At 40.6% G+C, this 25,948-nt stretch overlaps 1 protein-coding gene across 5 annotated transcripts in view; it reads left to right on the forward strand.

The window, feature by feature from the left end:
- The window catches only part of EXOC4 (exocyst complex component 4), a 750,505-nt gene that overhangs the window by 71,945 nt on the left and 652,612 nt on the right, over positions 1 to 25,948 (forward strand). For all 5 annotated transcript variants that reach the window (XR_006198787.1, XM_042925097.1, XM_042925116.1 and 2 more), the window contains exon 6: positions 8,816 to 9,059. Coding sequence is in view for 4 of the 5 variants with exons in the window: in XM_042925097.1 (XP_042781031.1) it covers positions 8,816 to 9,059 (244 nt within the window). In the remaining variant the exon portion in view is untranslated. The remainder of the gene's footprint in view (positions 1 to 8,815; positions 9,060 to 25,948) is intronic.

A 25,948-nucleotide genomic window follows, 5' to 3' on the forward strand; every position in this document is an offset into this window, starting at 1 on the left:
TCTACTTGTGAATACGTTAGTTAGAATTTTTGCATCAATGTTTATAAATGATACCACCACCATATTGGAGTTTGGTTTCAGTGGAATAATTTGCTTCCTAGAAGGAGTTAGGAAGCTTTTCTTTATTCTCCATGCTCTAGAACAATTTCTGGAGCATTGGACTTCTCTGGTGTTTGAAGGTTTAGGGAATTTTCCTGTGAAAACATTTGGATCTGATACATTTTTCATGTTTGTGCTTTTTATTTTCTCCGTTTTTTCCTGTGTAAATTGCTCTCCTTAAGTACTCTGTCTCTATTGGGATCAATTTTAATCTGTATTTTTCTAGGAAATTATTGATTTCATTTAGTTTTTCAAATTTATTTATGCAGAGGTCTCTAAAGTGTTTTCTTATGTTTTTGAAATTTTCTTTTTTCCTTTTGTTTATTTTATTTGCACTAGCCCCCTTTTCTTGATCAAAGTAGCTGGTGGTTTGTGTATTGTGTTAGGGTGGTTTTTTTTTTTTTTTTAATTTTCAAGAAATCAGTGTTTTGATTATTGGGTAGGTCTATTTTTCTTTTCTCTACCTCATTATTTTCTGCTTTTATCTTTATTTCCTTTTTTGTGCTTTCCTTTGGCTTATATTTTCTTCTGATCTAGACATTGAGATCATGTATTTTAATTTTTACTGATAAATGTGTTCAATGACAGGAATTTTTCTCAACACTTTAAATTTGGCCCATAGACATTGATATTTAATGTTTCCATTATCATGGGCATTGAAGAGGGCATCTTTTGGGATGAGCACTGGCTGTTGTATGGAAACCAATTAGACAATACATTTCATATATTTAAAAAAAATGATCTCATTTCAATTTCTATTTGGCTGGAAACATAATGTTTTTAGTAGAAGGATTTTACATTCATAAAGAAAAGGGTCTTTTGTGTGTGTTTTGTTTCTACTAATACTTTCTACCTTTATTGCATTGAATTCAGAGAGTATTGTTGGTAATATTTTTACTTCAGGGAACTTACATTTTCTTTGTGGCTTATTATATGATCAGTGTTTATCAGTGTCCCATGGATACTTGAGTAAAAGATGCATTCTTTATTACCAGGTGGATGGTTTGATATATATCCATAGGATCCACCTTATTTAATTATGTTGTTTAGGTCTTCTATCTCATTTTTTTTTTTTTTGTGATGTATTCAAGTTTTCTCTTGGATTTTTCCTCTGTCTCAGCATCACTTGAAGCTTTTGTTTTAAAATGGTGGCTGCTGTTTAATTTGGTATATAAATATTCATAAATGTTATAGCCTTATTGTGAATTGTGGCATGTGGTATTAGAGGGCATGTGCCTTTTGTCATTATGGTTAATGCCTTTTGACTGGCATACCTTTGTTCATTTTATATTTCTAGCTGTTCCAAATTTCTAGTTTTGGGATCAACAATATTGTTGAGCTTTGCTTTCTGATTCAGATTGAAAAACCCTTTTCTTATAATAGGGGAGCTGAATCTATTAATATATGTTGATAAGACTAATATGTTTTGTCTCAACTCTATCATAGTATTTTATAAATACGTATATTTGCTGTATTTCTTTATCTCTGGGATATTAATTCTTTGCTCTTTAAACAAATTTTTTTTTTTGGCTTAGGAGGTGATTTTTTTCCCCCCAGTGATGGTCTATTTAATGTATTTAAAAACTTGGATAAAATGCTCTTAGTCCCTTTTTAATGCTTTAATCTTTCTCTCTCATTTCTGTTTTTGTTGGTATCCTTTAATCCCCATCTTTTGTTTAAGTAGCAACATGACTTTATTTTCCTTTCTTTTCTGCCAATTGTTAGTTGTGTTATTTTTACTTTTTCACAACATACCCGTCTTAGTTGTCTTCTATCCACACCGGCCCGTTTTGCTTTTGTCATAAATCTGTACTTAAATATTTTAAATACTTACCATCAATCTTTTTTTGCTGAAGTTTTCCCACTTATCTCTTGGTTGCATAAAGCTTATCCAAAGATTCCTTAAGGCTAACTGCTTTTTCCCCCTTTTTTGTTTTCTTTTCATTGGTACTTAAAGGACAGCTTAGATGGGCATAAATGCCTTAGTTTACAATTTTACTTACTGATTTTTTGCTCTTGTAAGCTGTGATCCTGTAGACCTTGAGGATTTTTAACTTAGGAACTTAATAGTTTTAGTAGGATATGCCCTGGAGGTTTTTTTTTTTTTTTTCTTTTTTTGGGGGGTGGGGTGGTTAATTTTTCCAGATACCCAGTAGGCTCTTTTATTTTGCAGATTCAAGATTTTTTTTTTTTTTTTTTTTTTTGCTTTATAATTTCAAGTATTCTATTGTTTGTTTTTTTCGAATGTGTACTTTTTTCTTTGCCTGTCTTCCATTTCTACTGCTTTCTCTTTGGTCTCTTTATTGCTGTCTTTATATCCCTTTTATTCCCTATTTTGGTTCCCTGAATTTCCACAATGCCCTTTATAAAATATTCATTTGAGTCTGTTTCCCCTTGGGTATTTTATAATTTATTCTTCCTATCTGAAATAATCGTCTTTTTCTTCTGTATTTCTTCTGAGTTTAGTCTGTTTTCTTCTCATACCTTTCTTTTATTTGTCCATGTCTGTTCCTAGTTTTGGAGTTTTTGACTCAAAGTGACTTTTCTTATCCCCAGATTCTTGTTTCAGTATATTACTTCCATCTGGAGTGTTGTCATCTAGTTTTCTTGTGCTTCATGATAGTTTTATTGTAGGAAAATTTATTGAATTTTCCTGTTAATGTGTGTTGGATTTTCTGATCGCCCTCCCCCCATATACCTTTATATGAATCTGTTCATTTTTTTATGTTTTTTTTTTTTTTTTAAATGGGTATGGGGTGTTTTATAGAATTCCTAGCTCATTGGCTCCCTCTTCTGTCAGCATAGCAAAATCCAAATACTTGAGTGTATTATTTGTTTTGATGGTAGGAGAAGATTGTTCTCAGAATTTCGAGTCTCTTGTGGGGTCCTGAATGTTCTCTTTATGCTTCTTTCTCCCTTCACTATCCAGTAGTCACAGGGCATTTCTCTCTTCCTTTTGTCTTATTTCTCCCATAGAAGCTATAGGTCTCAAATACTCTTGCAAATTGTCTGTTTTTAAACTCTCTCTCTCCTGTAGTCCATGTTCTCATCTACTTGGATACTTTTTGGGTATTTTCAAACTTAGGGTGGACATTGTCTCTTTTAGTGATAGTTTTAGATCAATCTTAGGATCATCAGTAAGTCCCTTGTCTCTTCATCATGGTTCTTCACCTGCCTGCTTTTGCTTGCTTGCGACAAAGCCTTGTGGCAGAGCAGGGGTGGGGCAAAAGTTTGAGAGATTGCTTGCTGGGATGAGGTGTTTCTTATTACAGTTGTGAATTTTGGGCAATTTCTATCTTCCAGGTTATCCTGAGGGTATTATTTGCACAAATTTTATTTGTTCTTCTAGTTGTTCTATGTTGTTTTGGAGGGAATATGGAGAAATGGAGACCTAAGCAATTACCATCGTCTCCAGCAATCCAGGAGTTGCTAAAGCTGGAAATTTTAAAAGTACATTTTTTTTTTTTTTACTTCCTTAGGGGATTGTTTTTGTGTTTTGATATCACATTATCTCATTTGATAGACACAGTGGTGTCGATGTTATCTCCATTTTACAGATGGAAAAATTGGGGTCCCACAAGATTTAATGACTTGAGAGAGATTTACACAGTTAGAACATGGTAAAGTTGATAATCAAATCTAAAATTCTATGATGCCCAGCTCTTGCTCTTTTTACTACATCATGCTATCTTTTTGGGCAATTGAACTTATAAAGCCTTAGATATTATTGAATATTAATATAAAGTATGAATTTGTTCATCTCCTCCTTGTCTCTTCTCTTCTCCTGTATCCCTGTTATATTTTTAGTAGCCACTCTTCCATTGGTGGCTACTCCTTGACTTTCAAAGATGCATCCTCCTTGCTCTAAAAAGAGATAATGTACATTCAGTGCTGTCCCAAGGGCAACTGAACACGTGTTGGTTTTGTTGGTTTTTATCCTAATAATCCTCCCTCCACTCTACCTTCCCCTTCAAACATACCATCATTTCCCCCTTAGCCCACTTTCAGTTGTGGAGGGACCAATGTTCATTCATTGTGCTTTCCAACCTCACTGCAGTGTGGGGTTCATCTCCACCTCTGAATTGAAACTATTCCTACACTGCGACCGTAAAAACCCCTAGCTTCCATGTCAGTGACAGCCCAAGTAGCAGTTGGCAATATTTTTTGTCAGTCTCCTTTCTGGAGTGGAGTGTTATGCTGTCTGTAGTTTCCTTCGGAATAATTTAATCTGCACCTTAGGGGTGCTTAGTTAACATTTTTGAAGTACCTTAATCAGGAATCCACACTTCAGAGATAGTTAGTTAACATTTGAAAGACCCTAATCAAGATTCTATACTCCAGAGGCGACCAGTAGTGCATCCTATACTGCGCTCTCGATCTGTACCAGTGGGTGCGTTAAATAAAAGATGTTAGAAGTAATTTTTTATTGGTGAAACAAATGGTATTTAAGGTATAGGGTTGACCAAGTATCTCCACTGGGACATGAATGGAAGATAAGGATTTGAAGAGGCCAAAAGCGTACCCAGGTCTAGAGCTGGATTTGGTCCTGTTCCTGCAGTCTTAATGGAGGATTTTGTCAGCTCATATGGCCAGTGGTGCGTGTTAAGTCTCTGTAACACCCCTGGGCTAAAACCTGCCTGCCTCTGCCTGCTTGTCCACACACAGGTCACTGGATACATCCTTTGGCTCCACTCCTCGTTTCCATTTCTTGTCCACAGAGGTGTTACTCTCAATTTTGAACCAGACTATTTTTTTAATTTCTTAATGTATACTTTATGTATACCTGTGTTTTGAGATTGGATATCTCCGGTACGACTTTACAGTGCCATTTTGACCAGAAGCACAGAATTATTTTTAGGTGGTAACTTTCTTATTTTCTACCTGAGAGTATTGTTACTCTTCTGAGGCCAGATTCCCATCTCTGGGGGCAGCATTTTGGATGTGTAATTCTCTTGATACTTTATTGGTCAAATTAGGCTTGGTAATTTTTTTGAAGTCCCCTTTTTATATTGAATTCCGTTCAACAGTGACACAGTTCTCCTGTTATATAATGTTCTTATGTGCAACAGGTAAATGAAGTTATGTATGTAGGCCAAAATCATATATATCAAATTTACATACTTTAGGTACCGTGCATAGTGTGAGGAAGGACATCTACCAGGAGTTTCTGTGGTAAACACTACCACTATTTTACAACTCAATCAACATGTATAAATGTTAAGTCAAATAATAAAGCTTATTCAGTACGAAGTTAAAGTGTATTACCAGGTTTCTTGTGCAAATTTGATAACATTTGTATATAGCCGTGGCATGTGTTACTGGTATTTTCCTACCAAACATACTGAGAAAAGAAAGCAGTTATATACTGGTCTACATTGCTTCCTGTACTCACTGGGAAACAAAAGGTGATTTTCTTTTATAGAACACTTATGGGCTTAAATGGATTATTCACTTTATCTGTTATTTTTTTAAATGGGCTATCTATAATCTAGGTTCACATAATTAGCTATGGGCCATGTAACTGGAGATGTAGAGATTTAGACTAAGTTGATAGAATCATGGAATTGTGGAGCTTGAAAGGACTTGAGATATCATTTAGTTAATTGTTCCATGAGTCCCAGCGTGTCTTACTTAAACCTTCCATGAATCCCTGCTTCGCCTCAAACCACAGACACGGTTTCTATGCACTTAGGCATGTATATCTACACATCCGTATCTCTTTCCTTCCTTCCCCATCTATGCGTGTAATAGAGACCAATTGGGACCAGTAGGATTTTGGTAGAAATAATGGGTTAAAGATGTGAAGGTCTTAATATTTAACGCTGTCCTGCCAGTAAGGGTCTTTAAAACCGGGTTCAAGAAATCCTCACTTGGTAAGTATCCTCAGAGCAAAAAATCAAACAGAACTAGGTAAGAGAGTCAAGTGTTTCTAATTATAAAGTGTTCTCAAACCTACATGGTGAGTACATATTCTATCACTGTAGATACAAGGGAATGGTTTGGTAGCGTTTGGTAGTTTAGAAATATGTACATTTTGTTCTAATTGTGGTGTGAGGCCCTTGCTGAATTTCAGCTACTTTATTTTTGTACAAGCCTTTTTCCACAAAGCACCAATAATTCTCTATGACCTCACAGGGCTTTTGTGATTATTGGACTAGTCTTCACGGTTGATTATATTATCCTTTTAAATTGCCTTTTAATTTTCAGCTGATGTAAGTGAAATAGATCATATAAATTAATTAATATTGGATCCATTCAGTGTTTATGCTCTAGGAGATTTCAGGAGACAAACAGAAAGGTAAGGTTCTACAGAAATGTGTCATTTGGGGCTGTGGCATTTTATTATTCAGACCTTGCTTATTTGTTATTTTTTAATAGGCCATCTATCATATTAGCACACATATAAGTAGCTATGTGCCACATAATCTAGGGGCTTATTGATTTAAACTACATTTATCTCCTTGCCAATCGCTTTTGCCGCAGGTGGTTGCCACATTCAGATGGCCCTTTGCTTGTGTCTTTTGTGACTCATAGGTGCCCTTTTGTGAAGATCATTTTCTCCCAGCTAAATTTCTATTACTCTTGTCCCCTCGCCTGAAGCCCCGCTTATAGTTGTGTTTCATTTTCCCTCTCTAACATGCTGAATTTAGATGGCTCCTTGGCTGCTAAGTATTTCTCTCTTCTTGCTGCTGGGATTGGTTTTGCAGGATGCAGTGATTCTGTGGCCTGAGGTGGCTAGTTCTTAATGTATAAAGCAAAACCAATAACTAAAATGTCTATTCTTGGGATGTCACATTTGGAAATATCAATGCCCCCCCCCCCCTTTGTTGTTGTTGTTGTTGTTGTTTTTGATTTGCCATTAGAATTGTCATCTTCAGAGGTTTAAGCCACTTTGGTTCTACTCCTGCTTTAACTAGCATTAAAATTATTTAAGTTAAATACCATATCATCAGATGTCCTCTATGTTGCAGAGAAAATCATAGGAATTTGGTCTTTCCTTATGTGGTTCTCTTTCTCCACATGGTTTCAGCATCATGGATAAATATTGAGAGGATGTCTTCAGTGAAGAGCAAGCTTGTTCAAGTAGTTGTATCATGCACATCATTAAATGCTTCTGGTTCATGTTTAAGTGCATTTTATGAGTTGGGAACAAAAAGAAAAAGGATTGAGGAGAAGAGACTGCATTCATCTGAAGCAGGGATTTTTGGGGACTTTGGGCAGCGGGTACAAGGATTTACTCCATAAGCTGGGATATTTTTATTCTTCTCCAATAAATAGATTCCAGTATATTCCAGCGGTGCTGAACAACTTGGAGTGGGACCCATAGTGTAGTTGAGCTTGAATCTACTGGAGAAGAATGCACGCGTTCTTTCAGGATATCCCATGTTTTAAAAACCTGCCACTCGTTTTGAAGAATAAAGGAGAAGGAAGGATGGGGAAAACTTTCACTATTGGGGTCCAGCTTCAGGCTTGCACTCACTTTTGCTTTATTCTCCCTTAACCCAACCATTTTTAATAGGAGAGAATGATTTTTGGGCGAGAGGTTTTTTTAACCTGGGGTTCTTTGGTAGTTGTGAACCCCCTGGCATCCCGTGAGAAGTTTCGTGTGTATCTGTGTTAGTTTGGAGGGAAGGCCTGTGGTTATCAGTGGCTAACAGAGGTCTCAGAGCCTCATCCCTTGTTCCTGCCAGCTCCCCCCTGGCGGTAAGAAGCACTGCGCTGGGCTGTCCTCTTCCAATCCCAAACCACGTGGTTTCCATGAAAGCTGTCCTCTGCCGATCTACAGAGACTTTGGATGTAGAAAATTACTTCTGAGAACTAGCACGGATTAGCAAGAACTGTTTACAGCAGAGAGTGTTATGGTAGACCCATGTTTAAAGAAAAATAGAAGGTGGTTCTTTTGTATTTATGAAAACTCCTTACTTAGTACTCTTTTCCTCAGAGTCTTGTGTCACTGATAACGTATTGTTCTTCCTTTATTTTTCTTCATCTTATTTAACTTCTTTACCTTTCTACATTAACTTGTAATCTCTTCTTATCAAGTTACTTATCTTTTCTAACTATTAAGTAAGAGCTTTGAGACTATGGTCTGCTTCTTTAGAATTCTCCTGCAGCACCGAGCATGGTGTTTTATTTAATTAATTTATTAAATTTTTCTTTTTTTTTAACATTTATTTATTTTTGAGAGAGAGAGGGAGGGAGGGAGGGAGCGTGATCAGGGGAGGAGCAGAGAGAAGGAGACACAGAATTCGAAGCAGGCTCCAGGTTCTGAGCTGTCAGCACCGAGCCCTGTGCGGGGCTCGAACTCACAAAGTGCAAGATCGTGACCTGAGTCGAAGTCGGATGCTTAACCAACTGAGCCACCCATGCGCCCCACAGTATGGCGTTTTATGAACAGTGAATGCTTCATCAGTGTCATGGACTGACCGACTGTGGATGGGGCAGTCTGTGGAAAACTTTCTGTGGAGATTTGCTTGTTTTTAATGGTTTCCACCTCTTATTTTAACGGATGGGAATGATTTGAGGAATATAACTGTTATTTTGTGATTCTTAGTTAATGTGTAAAAATGATTTAATTATTAATTTAGTTGAAGAAATCTTCTCTGACTCCATTACGAGAGTAATCAAAGCAGTGATCCCATTTAGTCAGCCTATTCTGTTTTTGAATCTTGTAATGGATTTTTTTTTTTTTTTTTTTTTTTTTTTTTTTTTACAGTCAAGGAGGTAAACCTGCAGGACATCAAGGAGGATTTGGAGTTGGATCCAGAGGAGAACAGCACCCTTTTTATGGGCATCCTCATCAAGGGGCTGGCCAAACTGAAGAAGGTCCCAGAGACCGTTAAGGCAATCAAAGAACGCTTGGAGCAGGAGCTTCAGCAAATTGTGAAGCGGTCTACGACCCAGGTCGCAGACAGTAGCTATCAGAGAGGAGAGAACCTCACCGTGGAGAACCAGCCAAGGTAAACAGTGGTTTTGAGAACTCTGGGTATTGTACGTTTACTAGGATGGGGGATTGGTGACTAACTCCTGTTAGCGTTATTTCCTGCACTTGGGCTGCTAGAGCCCATGCAAACTCAGATTGGTGAGAGAGCTTGAGTAGGCATGATTCAGCTGGTTTTGATGTAATTAAGAAGGGTTTTTTGGTCTAGTTTTTAACAGCAAGAATGCATACGTGGCAGCTGGGGAGGGACAGAGAGGGAGACAGAGAGAGAGAGAGACAGAGAGAGAATCTTAAGCAGGTTCCACACCCAGCTTGGAGCCTGACACGGGGCTTGATCTCACAACCATGAGATCGTGACTTGAGCTGAAAGCAAGAGTTGGATGCTTACCCGACTACCACCTAGGTGCTCCTGAACAATATGCTTTAAAACTTCTTAACTACAGGGGTACCAAGAGCCGACTCTTGGTTTTGTCTCAGGTCATGATCTCACGGTTCGTGAGTTTGAGCCCCACGTCGGACTCCACGCTGACATCTTGGGGCCAGCTTGGGAGTCTCTCTGTCTGTCTCTCTCTCTCTGCCCCTCCCCTGCTTAAATAAATAAGCTTAAAAAAACATATATTGGGGTGCCTGAGTGGCTCAGTCATTTAAGCATCTGAATTCAGCTCAGGTCATGATCTTGTTTGTGAGTTCAAGCCCCGCGTCTGACTGTGTGCTGACAGCTCGGATCCTGCAGCCTGCTTCGAAATCTGTGTCTCCTTCTCTCTCTGCCCCTCCCCTTCTCTCTCTCTCTTTCTCTCTCTCAGAAATAAACATTAAAAAAAAGCATATTGTTAATACTCAAAAAAAAAATGTACCAATTATTGAATATTAAGTACTAAGCAGTATTCAAGCCAATTTATATTATCTCATTGAATTCTCACGACAACTTCGTACAGCCAGGGAAACTGGGGCTCAGAAACTAGTTATTAGCTCAAGGTCACAGAACAAGTGGCTGGCTTTGGGATTGAAGGCAGGTCTATGGTCTTTCCTCTGTCCTATGCTTTCTTCTTTAATGTGTGGTGCTATTTGCCAATAGGCACATCAGTTTCAAAAAATAGAAACTACGATTTCCGGTGAGAGCAGAGGGCAGAGTGAAGCGTGTCTTCTCAGTTTCTCCAATAACGTAAGTCCCTGGGAGGTGCCAGACCGTGTGTAGAAGGGCTCATAATATCGTAGACCTGTTGTTAAGGAAATTCTACTGTGTGTACTTAGGGCTTTAATATATTTTTTTTAAAAAGCAGATAACAAATGTAAGGAGAAATAATAGCTTACTTAGTATGGAATTCTCCAGACTTTAAATTTTGGGGAAAAATTAATGTTACCTATTTACATTTTCTATATTCTTTGATACCTAAACCACATTGATTTTGATTATGCCTTAAATGTCTTCAAAAATTAATTGCCTTTTAAACTTCATTTGGAAGTGCAATTGGTGAAGAAACCATCCTTAACCCATCTCCTGCCGTAGACCCTTTCCCAGCACCTGTTTTGATGAGCATGCGCTTTGGAGTCAGGCGGACCTGACTTTGAATGCCAGCTCTGTAATCTGAAGAAAAGACTCCCTGTCTTAGAGGGTTGCTTGGTCTAGGTGAGATCTTATGATCAGAGTTTAGTCGAGTAGCGCCAGCAGGAGCTATCACATGCATTCATATATGTGGATGCACGCGTTTGTTTATTCTTGCCTCCTTCCTCGACTTCCATGTTCTTTGCTTCACCCTGTGATCCAGAGAGGCTGGGCAATGGTTCTCAACTGAATTTTGCTTTTCTTCTTTCTTTGCCCTGTGCCTGGATTTCCGTGAAGACCTTTTGCCTCCTTACTAATGAACACTCCAGAATTCTGGTCTGGCTTGCTATTTGCCCTGCTGCTGCAAGTCCCTAGATGAATACCCTGAACTTTCATAGGGAAATAACATGACTATCGGGTATATTGAAAATGAAACGAAAGGGCACGGATCAATAACTTTTCTGCAAATCTCATTACAGTACCCTTAAAAGCAATGTGTCTTTCATAGGATTTTGACCTCTTCCTCTTCCATTCCTAAGCCCGTTCCAGAATTCACAAGTAGAAATTACAGCTATGGAGGTGGAAATTCAGCATACTGCCCCAGGAAATAATAACTGTTTCCCTGTGAGGAATGAGTCAGCAGCAGGGTCTCCCCCCCCACCCTCTTTAAGTTTTGTCGTCGTCCGTATTTAGAGGCTGTTGTGGGTAGGGTATATTCGACACTGGAAAGTAAACCAGCTGCTTGCCCTGGTTTCTGGTGTGTCACATGATCCCATTTTATAAATGACCGGATCTGAAAAACTGGGCCGAAACTGTGGTGAGATAGAATAATACAGAGAAAGCAAACATTTGGGGTGAAGCACTCCTCTTGGAGATCAAAGATGAAAGTCTTGGGCTGGGATTCCAAACGACTGATAGTTTCATGCTAGTCTGTGAGGGCTCTGTGCTTTCAAATGCTTTAAAACTCACCAATTAGTGACCTTGGGAACGTCATTCAAAAGTGATTGGCACTGTTACTTCCAGAGGCTGAAAATTTTAGAAGGGATGTTGTCAGATTATCCCTTGCAGCCTGCATGGTACTTTGTGTTCATTAAACTGTATTGGGATGTGTTAGTGGCATTTATCTTAGAAAGAAGTCAAGTTGCAAAGCTTCATATTATTTACCATCCAGGGCATCTTACGCTAAATTACCAGAATCTGTTTTTCTTAAAGTTGGGGTGTAGGCAAAAAGAGCCACAAATCCTTTTTCCCCACTATGCACGTTCTTTCCCTCACCCCCCCGTAGTGAAATAACCTCTTTCAGATCATAAGCATATAAATACTGCAGTGAGGCAAGACACCATTACTGTAACTTTTCTTAAAAGTTCCATTGTTCAGCATCATCTTACTAAATATATTCTGGTTGTGATGCATTGCAGGCCTGTTGTCATTTGTCTTTATGGAAAGAGAATTTATATGGTGTGCTATTCTTCTAGAAAAGTAGAAGGAACCAGGCTACTGAATGGTCATGTTTCACTTCCTGCAGAGAGAGCCAGGATACTTCCTCAGCCAGTTTGTAAAAATCACTTCAGTGACCCACTTGTTTCCCGACCCCCCCCCCACCCCCCCCCCCCCACCCCCGCTCCCGACGATCTGTGCTCTGTGTGTAGGAGAGATACTCCTTTCATTCATTCGTAATCTGGGTGGTGTCCATAAACCTCTACTTACTTTTGAAGAAAAATATTCAGATGGTCTTGTTGCCAGCTCGATATAAACATTAGGGCAACATGTGCTTTTTGCTAATCTCCCGGAAGCTCTCGCTACCCATAATTTCCTCAGAAAGGCAGCCGGGGTCTTCAGTTTCAGATGCTGAATGTGGTCTCCAGTCTGCACAGCACCTTACCGATTTCCTCCATCTCCTGCTGCCTAATTGTTGATTCTTTCCTCAAATCTAGCTCATGAGCATTTCATACCATTTTTGAGCCTAAGAAGCTGGAAGAAGTTCTTTAATAATTAACAAATAGGAAAAGCATGAGGAAGAGCTAAAAGAAATAAAATCCCCTCAGAGGTGCAACGTTAAGACGATGGAGGAAAGAGGGGTGCCTGGGTGGCTCAGTCGCTTGAGCATTTGACTTCGGCTCAGGTCATGAGCTCACAGTTTGTGGGTTCGAGCCCCGCCATCGGGCCCTGTGCTGACAGCTTGCTCAGAGCCTGCAGCCTGCTTCAGATTCTGTGTCTCCTTCTCTCTCTCTGCCCCTCCCCCGCTCATGCTCTGTCTCTCAAAAATAAATAAATGTTAAAAAATTAAAAAAAAAAAAAAAAAAAAGGGGGCGCCTGGGTGGCGCAGTCGGTTAAGCATCCGACTTCAGCCAGGTCACGATCGCGGTCCGTGAGTTTGAGCCCCGCGTCGGGCTCTGGGCTGATGGCTCGGAGCCTGGAGCCTGTTTCCGATTCTGTGTCTCCCTCTCTCTCTGCCCCTCCCCCGTTCATGCTCTGTCTCTCTCTGTCCCAAAAATAAATAAAAAACGTTGAAAAAAAAAAAAAAAAAAAGATGACGGAGGAAAGAAAGATGTGGGAAAAGACAGTGATTGGCGTGCGTGAGGCAGCTCTTCCATCTATTTGGAAATGGTCCTTTTTCAATGTGGAGGCAGCCGATCGTGCAAGAGGCGGTGCAGGGCTGCTCCACTTTGGTAAACCTGCTGGTCTTGGAGAGGGCAGGAGGGATTGAGTCCGTGGAAGCCATGGCGGGTTATGGAGACCTTTTTTCCTTTTGGAAGGTCCTTTTGCCGTGTTCCTCCATCTTGGTTACGAATGAAGGGAGCTTCAGTGTCTGATCTAAAGAGAGCTAAAGAGAACATTGCATATTCTGTGCTCACTGTGATAGGAAAGAAAGGTTTGTGGAAGACACGGGAAAGAAATCTGCTTTAACGCTAAAAGTAGTTGTGTTTGGATAATAAGGCTGTAGATCTGCCCCCCTCTATTTTGTAACTGTTAGGAAGTCTAGTGAGAAATAAATTCATTATTTAAGAATTAAAGTACTAAAGTTATTTTCATCAGAAAAAAAATCATTAAAAATGAAAATGCCTACTGGGGGTATCAGTATGGAAAAATGTAATACCTGTCGGCAGGCCGACTGGATCGTGACCGTTAGATTACCTTTTATGATGTATGTGTGTGGCTGTGTGTGTTTGGTTATTTTCTGACTGCTTCTAGAATGGAAGCCTTGAGGGAGAACGGATTTGCCTTGCTCAGAGCCCTATCACCTTATTTCCAGAAGGAATCACAGTACCCACTTGACCCATAGTGATTATTTGTTGAACGAAAGAGTGAATTCCACGTGTACTGAATATGTACCATGGACCAGACACTGGGATAAAATGCCAAACAAATAAGACATAGTGTCTGTCCTTATAGAATTTAAAGTCTAGAGGGAAGTAAAGGCATTAATCAAAGAACTGTTCAGTAAGTATATTGTTACAAACTGTGTGAAGTGCTGTAGAGGAAGAACAGAGTGTGCCGTGAGAGCGTATAACCACGGACACCTGACCTGGTCCGGGTAAGTGGGCACTGAGGTGTTTCTTGTGTGTTTTTAGATAAAGTGAGGCAGCTCCTGTGTTTTATAATAGTTGTTTTCAAGCTCTTTTCACTGATAGCACCTATCAGTTGTGCTTCCAGTGGAGCAGTTAGCTTGGCATCCATATAGAAGATGGGAGAAGGAAAGCAGCTAGATTCTCAATAGAGCATTTTCAAAGTTTGTGCTGACCTCTGTGGTTGATACGATTTTGATAATTATTGCCAGTGTGCTTTTCTTAATACCAAGTTTTCATGTCGTGCAATGTTTGAGAGTTTCTATAGTCCCTTGCCAACAGATTGTATTATCAAACATTTTTTTTTTTATCTTTGCCAAGCTGATAGGTGAAATGGTATTTCCAAGGTGGTTTTGATTTGCATTTTTTTTGTTGTTGTTGTTAATATGAGTGAGGTTGAACTTGACATTTGTGTAAAAAATTTTTTTGTTATGATACCTGGGTTGTATCTGAATATATTACTTCAAAATAATCTGAATTGAGAGTGGGTGGAGATACAGATAATATATTATTAGTTGTAAATGATATTTCCTGAAGTAGTGTTCTAGATACAGGGTGGTTTATTTTCCTGTTCTTTTTCCTTTTTAAAATTTGTAATTTTCAATAATACAGAGTTCAAATAATGTTTATTCCCTTTCAGCGAACTACCTACTTTTCTGGTATTTATTATTATTATTATTACTGACTTGTGGGAACTCTTTATTTATTAAGAAAACTAGTTCCTTGAGATTTATTTTATAATTTCCCCTCACTTTTCTCCTTTGACTTTGTTTATGATATCTGGCCATGTAGGCATTATATATTACAGTTTTTGTTTCAATGAGGCTGTATTTATCAGTGTTTTCTTTCAAACCTTCTGAGTTTTGTGTTAAACTTAGATATTCCCCACTCTTAGAGTATAAGTAAAATTTCTCAACTTTTTTCTGGTATTTATGTAGTCTCATTTGTAATATTTATGTCTTTGATACACCTGGAATCTGAAGGAGTGGCCACACCACTTTTAAGCGGATATAACACTAATGAACTGTATTATAATGGGCTGTATGCCCCCTTTCATTTGTGTCTTCTATGTATCTGCCATGTAATTGATTGTGAGTGTTAGCTGAATGCTTGCAGAATAATTCTAACACTGAATCATTTACTTTATAGTCATGTTTTTTTTTCAAGGTTGGTATTTGCCTCATTTCCTAAAACTATTTTTTTCCCCCCTGGTTTGTCAGTCAGTGAAGCCTGGGAGGTTTGCATAAATCATTGAATTACTGCTCTAAAAGCTAAAAAAAAATAAGCTTTAAGAATATTTTTAAAACTCAGAGGTCAGAACTTGGAATGAGGGCATACTGATACAATAGGGCATCCTTACACAGTAATTCTGTCTATAAGGAAGTCTAAAGGCTCAGTCCCCAAGATTAGTTTTGTCGTTCAAATGCAGTGTTTATGAAAAGACAAATGAAACACTTCTCATGGTTCATTCAGATCTGTGGCTAGAGTCAGGCATATGTTTCTTTTTTTAAAGAAGTAGCATTGCCTTTCATTTTTTATTTCTCTATTAGTAGTTCTTCTCCTAAGTATCTGAAATGTAGGATTATGTGGGATTGGTCATTGTATTCGACCGAAAAGTCATTTGGAGCAGCGTTGCAGGAAGGTCAGGCATTTGTCCTTGTGGCTGCTTGAGGCCATTCCCGGGCACCACACGTAGCACCTGGACATGTTTGGAATCAGGGAGGGCCTTGATGTAATTTAGATGAGTAGTTAATTCGAATCAAAGCAAGCGGGAAGCAAGTAAATTTAACTTCAGTGATTATGGTATCATTTGATTAAATCTCTCCTTTTGATTACACATATCAGTGAGAACATGCTTTAAATATACTCAACTGTTAAACACTGAAGGATGGATAGATAGGATGAACTAGCGACATACAGAAGAAATTCCACTATTCTTTGACTAGAATATATCCCCTGCAGCTTTATTGCAATATTTTTAGAATAGATGAAAGGAGTTAATTCTTTACATGTGGGACTTAATATACCAATTGTTAACTAAAACATAAACTTTATTACCACGGAACATGGTACTGGTTCCAAACCTCTGTAGGTTCCTGGTAAGACTTAATAAATAAATTGGTAATAGCTTCATAACATATCAGGTGAGTTAGTAATGTTCATTACTCTCTTGTAAACATGTTTGGCTAAATGGGACAGGGCTTAATGTCACATCGTTTACATCTTTATATTTGTCAGGGTAATAAAAACAAACAAACGCTGCTTTTGATTTCTCTTGTTTTTGCAGGGTTTGCAGGGTCAAATTAGGGATCATGCCAGTTGTAGGGATGACAGGTAAAATCTGTTTCGTGGGATATTGATAACATTTAGGTGATAGCCATCACGCGGCGTCAGGACCACTCCTCTATGTGGCAGATAGTGGGAGCTGCCTTAGGTCTTATTTTCTGTGCACTTGGTGTTCGATGGAAGGTATTCCACATTCAAACTGACATTAGGTCTTTCGTTGAAGAAACACACGGACAAAAAACTTGTGTCAAATGACAGTCTTTCCTCATTGATGTTGACGGTGGTATCCCTTGGGATGTCATACTTTATGGGCTCTTCTAACTCCTGGCCCATTCCATTATCATGGTCTCTTAATCACATCGCATTGTGATTTTTGTAAAAGGGGGCTTAACTTTGTGTTTGCAGCCTGATATAGGGCTGAGCACATATTAAATGCCCAAGAAGTTTAATGAATGAATAAGAAAAAGTTGCCAAAAAGGTGATTTATAAATAAGAGGCTGTGAATTTTTAAAAAAAAATCCCCACACTGCATACCGGAAGATCAGCGTCACCAATGCCATTTGAAAGTTAGAAAGGGCGGGGTGATTAAATTGGAATCTCTGGGTGCAGGGCCCCACAGGAGTCTTGCCTTAGGTAATTCTCAGGCATGCCAAAGTTTGAGAACACTCTTTATAACATTACAGATAATCACACCGGTTGGTAGTTTGGTGGCATTTATGCTTTGCAAAGCAGTTTGTCATCCAGTATCTCACCTGAGTGAGCCTCACTTTTGGCGTCATCACAGGTAGGGACATTATTATTAATCCCAGATTTGCCCAAGGAAATGGGAACGCTCAAATAACTCAGCAGTTGGTGGTGGTAGAAAGAGGAGTGGAAGCACTGTCTTTTCATCGTGCAAGTTTGCCTTCTGTCTTACATAAAGATGATGCTCCTGACCCCTTCCTGGGCCGATTTTGTTTTTCCACCGGAGAAAGGCGGTATTTGCACTGACGTATCCATTCTCCCCCCCACCCCCCCCCGACCCCCCGTGGTGATCAATGACAGGCCTCTCAGAGATAGCTGGACATGTTAGGAAGTATGATCAGCAGCCACAGAGTAAATGGATCTTAATTAGCTCGCGTGAGAATTAAACAGATGACTTAGATACCTGAGTAACTCCCCTAGAGACCTTGCACATTCTCGTACTAAAAATACACACCTAACATCTTCAGGTATCGCTGAGAAGTGGATTTATGGATAATTTTTCTATTGTTCCACTCTGATGAATATTATTTCGGAATGGGGGAGAGGTGTTTTCCCCCTAGCTTTAGTGAGGTGTAGTTGACCTACAACATGGCATAAATTTAAGACGTAGAACAATATATAAGGACACCCTCATATGTTGCAAAATGACTATCACTGTAGCATTAGCTAACAGCTGTATCACATCAATTAAATACCATTTTCCTTTTTGTGGTCAGAGCTTAAGATCCACCCTTGGCGATTTTCATGTGTATAATATGGCATTAACTACAGTCACCTCCTATACATTAGCTACCCAGAACTTAACTCATCTTGGAGCTGGAAGTTTATACTATTTGACCGTCACCCCATTTTCTCTACCCCTAGCCCCTGGCAGATACCATTCCAGTCTGTTTCTTTGAGTTTGGCTTTTTTAGATTCCACGTATGTGAGAATGTACAGTATTTGTGTTTGTTGGATTTATTTCACTTATCATAGTACCCTCAAGTATTATGAGGGTTGTCACAAATGACAGGATGTCCCTCTTTCTCATCACAAGAACATATTCTGTTGAACGTGTACACACACACACACACACACACACACACACACACACACACTGCATCTTCTTTATGCGTTCATCCATTGATGGACACTGAAGTTGTCCTGTCTTAGCTGTTGTGAGCAGCACTGCAGTGAGGATGAGAGCTCAGACATCTTTTTGAGATCCTGTTTTCATTTCCTTTGGGATAGATACTCGGATGTGGAATTGCTCGATCACGTGGTAGTTGTATTTTTAAATTGTTGAGAAGCCCTCATACTATTTCTCATACTATTTTTCATATTTTTTTTTTTTGTTGGTTTTCTTGTTGTCATTTGTTAAAGGCCATTCTGACAGATGTGAGGTGTGGTATCTCATTGTGGTTTTGATTTGCGTTTCCCTGGTGATGAGTAATGTTGAGCACCATTTTATGTACCTTTTGGTCATTTATATGTCTTCTTTGGAAAAATGTCTTAATATTTAGCTCTCTGCTTATTTTTATTTATTTATTTGAATTTTATTTTTTATTTAAAAAAAAATTTTTTTTAACGTTTTTATTTTTGAGACAGAGAGAGACAGAGCATGAACGGGGGAGGGGCAGAGAGAGAGAGGGAGACACAGAATCGGAAGCAGGCTCCAGGCTCTGAGCCATCAGCCCAGAGCCCGATGCGGGGCTCGAACCCACGGACCGCGAGATCGTGACCTGAGCTGAAGTCGGACGCTCAACCGACTGAGCCACCCCGGTGCCCCTTATTTGAATTTTTTTATCTTACAGAGGGAGAGTAAGCAGGGGAGAGGAGGCAGAAGCGGAGGGAGGGAGGGAGAGAGAGAGAGAATGAGTGGGGGAAGGGCAGAGAGAGAGAGGGAGAGAGAATCCCAGGAAGCCTGACTGCAGAGCCCAACATAGGGCTTGATCTCATGACCGCGAGGCGAGATCACAACCTGAGCTGATATCAAGGGTCAAATGCTCAACTGACTAAGCCACCCAGGCGCCCCAAAATCTTAGATATTAACTCTTTATCAGATGTGTCATTTACACATATTTTCTTCCATCCTGTAGGCAGCTTCTCATTTTGCTGGGGGTTTCCTGTGCCGTGCTGAAACTTTTTAATTTGATGTAGTCCCACTTGTGTGTTTTCACTTTTGCTGCCTTTGCTTGTGGTGTCAGATCCAAAAAATCGTTGCCAAGGCTGATTGATGTCAAAGCGCTTACCTCTGTTTTTTCCTAAGAGTTTTATGGTTTCAGGTCTACGTTCAGGTCTTCAACCCATTTAGAGTTGATGTTTGCGTACGGTGTGAGATCGTGATCCAGTGTCACTCTTGTGCAAGTGGCGTCCAGCATTCCCAGCACCTGCAACCGAGGAGGTTATCCTGGGAAAGGCTGTGGAAAAAATGACCCCGATACTTTAATTAAAAGGAAGAAGGCCTGGGTCTGTTTTCTAATTTTAGTCACTAGTTTGCCCTCTGTTAGAATTAAAAATTCATTTGCGCTTGTGTACTGAGAATTCAGAAACTGAGCACAAGAGGCCAACTTGTCAGGGAAGTGACACAGGAGGAGAGTCGCCAGAGCCGGGGCCCAGCTCAGTGTTCTTCCTTTTGCTCCGTGTCTATGTTGCTAATGGTTTTTCCCGTTCTTTTCATTGCACAGATGGAGAATTAGTCAGCACTCCTCAAATAGTAACTTCTTTTTACATGAAGATTGTTATTAATAAGTGGCAAAACTTACTCTGCCTTTAAAAGTAGGCATTAGATAACCCTGAAGATTAAATGGGGGTCTCTGTCCTGTTTGAAAAGAAAACTGCTAGTTCAGCCAAGCCTATTATGAAACTGTGTATGTGAGGTAGAGACATGTAAAACTGAGACCGTTTTGATAGGAAATAATTGATGATCAGTTTCTTTTCCTTTTTCATGTAAGACCTAAGCTCCGAGTTCAGTCTCTTCTTATCTTTTAGAGCATAGTGGTAGGAAAATAAATACTCTGTGGTGTTTGCCTTGGTCTGTCAGTGGGAAAATGCAGAACCCTGATATTAAAGTCTCTGCAGATAAGTAGTAGAACGGAACCGATTTTCTACCTCGTGTGTGTGTCTGCTTCGTGACCGAGTAAGGCAGCTTCTTGGCTGCAGGCATGGGTTTTCCAGCCAAATGACTAATTCAAGGTTCCCTGGATGTTAAGTTTAGATTCAGATAGTCGTATCTCACCTTAAATGTTGAGCATTTTTCACAGCTTGATGATCCAGCTCTAGACCATAGACACTTCTTGCCCCTTGCAACTGTACCTGTTCCTCCACATTTTCTCCTTCTGTTTCTTGGCAATGACACAGATTGGGGTGGCTGCAGGTGGGAGGTTAGTGCAAGATCGGGAAGTAAGTAACATGTTACTTACAAGAGGGCTGTTTTAAAAACCTGCCAGGTACATCGCATGTATGTTTAAAGAACAAGCGCTTTCTTCAACTTGACACTTATGTGTTTCTTTTTTCTTTTTTCTTTTTTTTAATTTTTTTTTTTTTTTTCCAACATTTTTTATTTATTTTTGGGACAGAGAGAGACAGAGCATGAACGGGGGAGGGGCAGAGAGAGAGGGAGACACAGAATCGGAAACAGGCTCCAGGCTCCGAGCCATCAGCCCAGAGCCTGACGCGGGGCTCGAACTCACGGACCGCGAGATCGTGACCTGGCTGAAGTCGGACGCTTAACCGACTGCGCCACCCAGGCGCCCCTCTTTTTTCTTTTTTAACACAAAATGGATTTTATTGCAGTATTATTAATGTTAGCTCTGAGTGCGTGTATCTTTCAGCTTGAACTATACTTCTTTTGATTCTCATGTTAAGGTTGGTAAGGTTATCTTTTTGAGAGGATAGTTACATGTGGAATATTTTTTTTTTATTGTGGTCTTCTAAAACTAGGAGGCTATAAAACATAAAAAATAAAACTAGGAGATTATAATTCGTAAATGTATTTCCTCACCTTGTTATCTATAACCAGGCCTCTCTCCCTCTCTCCCCGACCTGCTGGAGCTCATTTGTTTCATTCCTTCAACAAATACATACTGCCTATCATATGCTGAACATTATGGCAAATGTTGGAATACAGTGATAAATTGGACACAGTTCTTACCCTCTCTTAGTATACAGTCTAGAGAGGGAGAGGGAAGGACCGGAGGAAAGCAGACCAGTTTGAAGGCTGTTTTTGTGGATGGTATGGCCTGCATTAGCAGGGTAGCAGTGGCATTGGAGCACCGTGGTCCATCTGAGAGATAGCACAGGAGTAGAAGTAGAGGAACGTGGTCACTGATTGGATCTGGGGGAAGAAAGGAGGTGAGGGTGATTTGCTGGGGCAAGTGGTACCATTCACTGGTGTAGGGGCCGCGGAGGAGTAGGTTTGGGGAGCGACAGGATGAGTTCTGTTTGAGACCTGTGAGGTTTGAGGTCCAGAGCTCAGGAGAGTGAACTGGCCAGAAGATGGGTTTAGGCATCGTTAGTAGGTGGGAAATTGAAGGCCGTGCTGAGCGAGCTCACCCAGAGAGAGTGTGAGGATTGAGAGGAGTGCACAGCCATTCAGGAGAGGAGGAAGAGGTTCCCGAGGAGGAGCAACCAGAGGGAGGAGGAGAGCCGAGGAGTATCGCGTTGTGGACCAGTGGGAGGCAGTGTTTCCAGGAGGATTGAGAGTAGTCCGTAGAAACCAGTGCTGTACTTATTTAAAGAAAGGGTGTCTATGAGATGGAGCAAAATGAATGTGGGAGACTTCCGCAAGAGTTGTTTTAGTAGCGTGCCGGGGACAGAAACCAGTTTGCAGTGAGAAGGCAGAGGCAGGTATAGACTGTTCTACTGACACTCTTTCCAGCCCGGTTTCCTTGGCCTTGTACAGTACTGATACCTCTTTGGCCTCTTTTGAAAAATGACTTCCTTTTTTTTCCTAATACCCCTGAAAAGGAACATCCTCTACAACCGAGGGCTTTGCTTGCACCTTGTCTGTGTTGTAGTCTCCTGGTCCGTAATATGCGGATAAAAGCGGCACCTTCCTCACGGGGTCATCCAGAGGTTTAAATGAGCCAATCCAAGCACAGCACTTGGCACAGTGCCCAGCATGGGATCAGTGTGTCTGTCTGTGGTGGGTGTAGTGGTCTTTGTCATGGCCCTCGTCCCCTGTGGTCATCATTCTCTTTCCCCTCCTACTCCAGCCCTGCTGTTTCAGAGCTCGCTTCCATTGTGACACCTTTAGCCACCAGCCCCATGAAGAGGACCCCTGGCCAGTGTCTCTGATCCTAGACTTCTCCTAATATTGCCACCTTCTACTGCTCATTCCTTTACCCCTGAGCCGGGGCACCCACGACATTCGACTGTTTCCATTCTGGGCATTGGGCCATGCGTTGGGGGAGGCGGGTGGTTATAAGGAAGCATTAACCAAGGACTCTGTCCTTACTTTCTAGTCCGGGAGGCCATGCATGTCACTATTTTGTCACTTCTCTCTGTCCATTGGGAGCATCTCTTTTTGGAGGGATTATAGAATCCCAGAGGAATGAAGGAATTGGCTCTTATTCTGTGAGTTAGGCCTCCATTAGTTACCAGTGACAGACCCCAACTCCAACTAAATTAAAGAGGGAGTTTTATTGGGATCATGCTGGAACATGTCACGGAATACAAGCCGGGTTTTACTAACTGAGCTGTGGGAGGGACAGAGACTCAGCTGGGCCATGGAAACATCTGGAGCGTCTCTTGTGTCTTCTGCACGTCCCACCCCCTCCAGATGGTGACTGTTAAAGGTACAGAAAATAGTTTATGTTGTTTTAGGTTTGTTTTTCTTTTTAAGTTTATTTATTTTGAGAGAGAGAGTGAGTGCAGGGGAAGGGGCAGTGAGAGACAGAATGAGCAGGGGAGGGATAGAGAGAGATGGAGAGAGAGACAGGGGAGGGGCAGAGACAGAGAGAGAGGTAGAGAGAATCCCAAGCAGGCTCCGCTGTGTCAGCGCAGAGCCTGATGCAGGGCTCAGTCACACAAACTGTGAGATCATGACCTGAGCCGCAACCGAGAGCTGGACACTTAACTGACTGAGCCACCCAGGAGCCTCCGGGGTTGCTTTTTGAGTATACTTTTTACATAGTTTTTGCATGTAATTCTCACCATCTGTGATTAGGAAATTGCAATCGAAGAAGTTTGTGTTTGAGGAGCTTGCGATTGGGAAGGCCTGCATGACGTGTTGAAGGTCCCACGGACGTGCAGCAGAGAGCAGGCTTCAAGTCCACAGTTCTCAGTGGCATTTATACTGTCTTGCCATCCCGGGATTAACATTTTTCTTCACCCGCTGTGATGTCGTGTTGCCGTTACAGCATCCTATTCTGTGGCTCCAGACGTAACCTCTGTGGTGTGTGTGTGAGAGAGAATGTGTGTTCTTTTCTTCTGAAGGGTAGAAATTGCAATTAATTGAAATTTTAATCTCCGACATTCTTGGGCGTCTTCGTATAAGAGACCTTTTCTCGTTGAGTTCGGTGTAAGGAGTCTCTAGTAGCTTATTGATTCTGTCTGTTGTCTTTTAGATCAGTGGTGAAGCCTTGAGCCTGATACGATTTAAGCAGCTGAACTATCTGCAGTGTAATGTCTTATTTCTCTTATTTATTTAAATTTTGTGGTGGGAGTAGGGAATGATTTCAGCGGGGCTCTGTGTGTTTGGGTGACCCTGGGTATATCTGCAGCGGAAGGCAAAAGACGTGTTTTCTCCATCTCGTGTTGTGTGGGCAGTTGGAGAGTGTCTGTGAATATTAACTTGTTTCAGTTGATTCCTGCCGGCTTTAAATTGAGCCAGATCAGTGTGGATTTATGTCCTATTTATGTGAGTGATTCCCAATCTCTCTTGTTCTTCGGCGCATCGGGAGGGAGTGGTCTTTCTTTTTTAAGGAGTGCATATGTTGGTGAGGAATGGTGCGCCTTTCGCAAAGCGTGCGTTTTAACTTTGGTTACTTTTTCCTTATTAGCCATTCACTCCTCATCCCACTGCTGAGTTCAGGAATCCTTCTTGCCAAGGTCGCTGGGACCTGTGAGTCGTACAGTTCTCCGTCCTTACCTTCTCTGACCTCCGTGTAGCTTGGCTGCTTCTCTTCTCCTTTGTCTTCTACAGTTTTCTCTCCTGGTTTCGTTCTTCCTCCCTAGCTCCTTCCTTACCATCTTTTCAATGCTGCTATTTTGGGAAGTGTTGGCTGTGGACCTCGCCTGCCTTACTTACTTTGCATATTATCCCCGAGTGATCTCATCCTCTCAAATGTTTATCATTTTAAAAATTTCCAATGTCATTCTCTCCCCTGAGCTCCAGACTTGCATATCCAAGTGCTTAAATACATAACACCTTAGACTGAACCAGATCTAAACCCACCATCTCTCCTTCCAAATTTCTGCCTTCGCTTGAATCATCTCTCACTCTCAGGAAAGGTAAGCGTCATCTTCAGAGTTGCTCAGGCCAGAAACCCAGACAGGGAGGGTCTGAACGCCCTTTCCTCTACCGAGTTCTGTCCATTTTCTACTGTGCTGTTTCCAGCAGTTCGGTGAGAGCTCTAGAGAAGGTATCAATTAATACTTTGTTTTTACAGATGGGAACACTTGGAGACGTTGACTTTTGTTTTCCATAAAGAAATGTAAGAATTATCAATGCTGGGAAGGAATTTGAATCTTTTGATTTCTTATAGGTTATTTACATTAGCAGGAAGAACAAACAAAAAACAAGTGAACCAAAAGAGAAAAGTTAATGTCCTCCTGTAATAAGACTCCAAAGGAATCCATTTTTGTAATATTTTACTTTTTAAGACATCAGTTTCCTTTTTCACTGTTTTATGTTTTTTCATTATAAGGGAGGTTTTGGGCCCTACTGTCCTCACTCAAATGCCATAGCTGCTGGGTTTCTTTTTAAAATAGACATATTGAGATATAATTCATATACTACACAGTGGTTTTTAGCGTATTCACAGGGTTGTGCAACCAGCATCACTGTCTAGTTCTAGAACATTTCTGTCCCCTGCCAGACAAGAACCAAAAAACCCTCATAGGGGCACCTGGGTGGCTCAGTCAGTTAAGTGTCCGACTCCAGCTCAGGTCATGATCTCATGGTTCATGGGTTCGAGCCCTGTATCGGCTCTGTGCTGACAGCTCAGAGCCCGGATGGAGCCTGCTTCGGATTCTGTGTCTCCCTCTTTCTGACCCTCGCCCACTCATGCTTTGTGTGTGTGTGTGTGTGTGTGTGTGTGTGTCTCTCTCTCTCTCTCTCTCTCTAAAAATAAATAAATGTTAAAAAAAATGTAATAAACCCCATATGCTTTAGTAGTCAGTTCCCACCCACCGAAGTAACCATGAATATATTTTCTTTTTCTGTCATTTGCCTGTTCTGGATATTTTTTATAAATATTCGTATCTTCCGTGACTTACCTACGTATGTTTTCAAGATTCTTCCATATTGTAGCATGCACCCACACTTCTTTCCCGTCGATAGCCAAATAAGAATCCATTGTATGAATATACCGCATTTTGTTTGTCTGTTCAGGAGTGGATGGATATTTGGATGATTTCCATTTTTACAATTTTACTAGTATAATATTTTACTACTAGGAATCATGCTGCCATGAACATTTGTGTACAAGTTTTTGTGCACGTGTATTTTTTAATTTCTCTCGGGGCTATCCCTAGAAATGGAATTCCTGGGTTCGTAGGGTAATTGTATGTTTAATGTTTTGAGGAAGTGACAGACAGGTTTCCAGAGCAGCTGAAGTGTTTTAC

Source organism: Panthera leo, chromosome A2 (assembly GCF_018350215.1).
Source record: "Panthera leo isolate Ple1 chromosome A2, P.leo_Ple1_pat1.1, whole genome shotgun sequence".
Lineage (NCBI taxonomy): Eukaryota > Metazoa > Chordata > Mammalia > Carnivora > Felidae > Panthera > Panthera leo.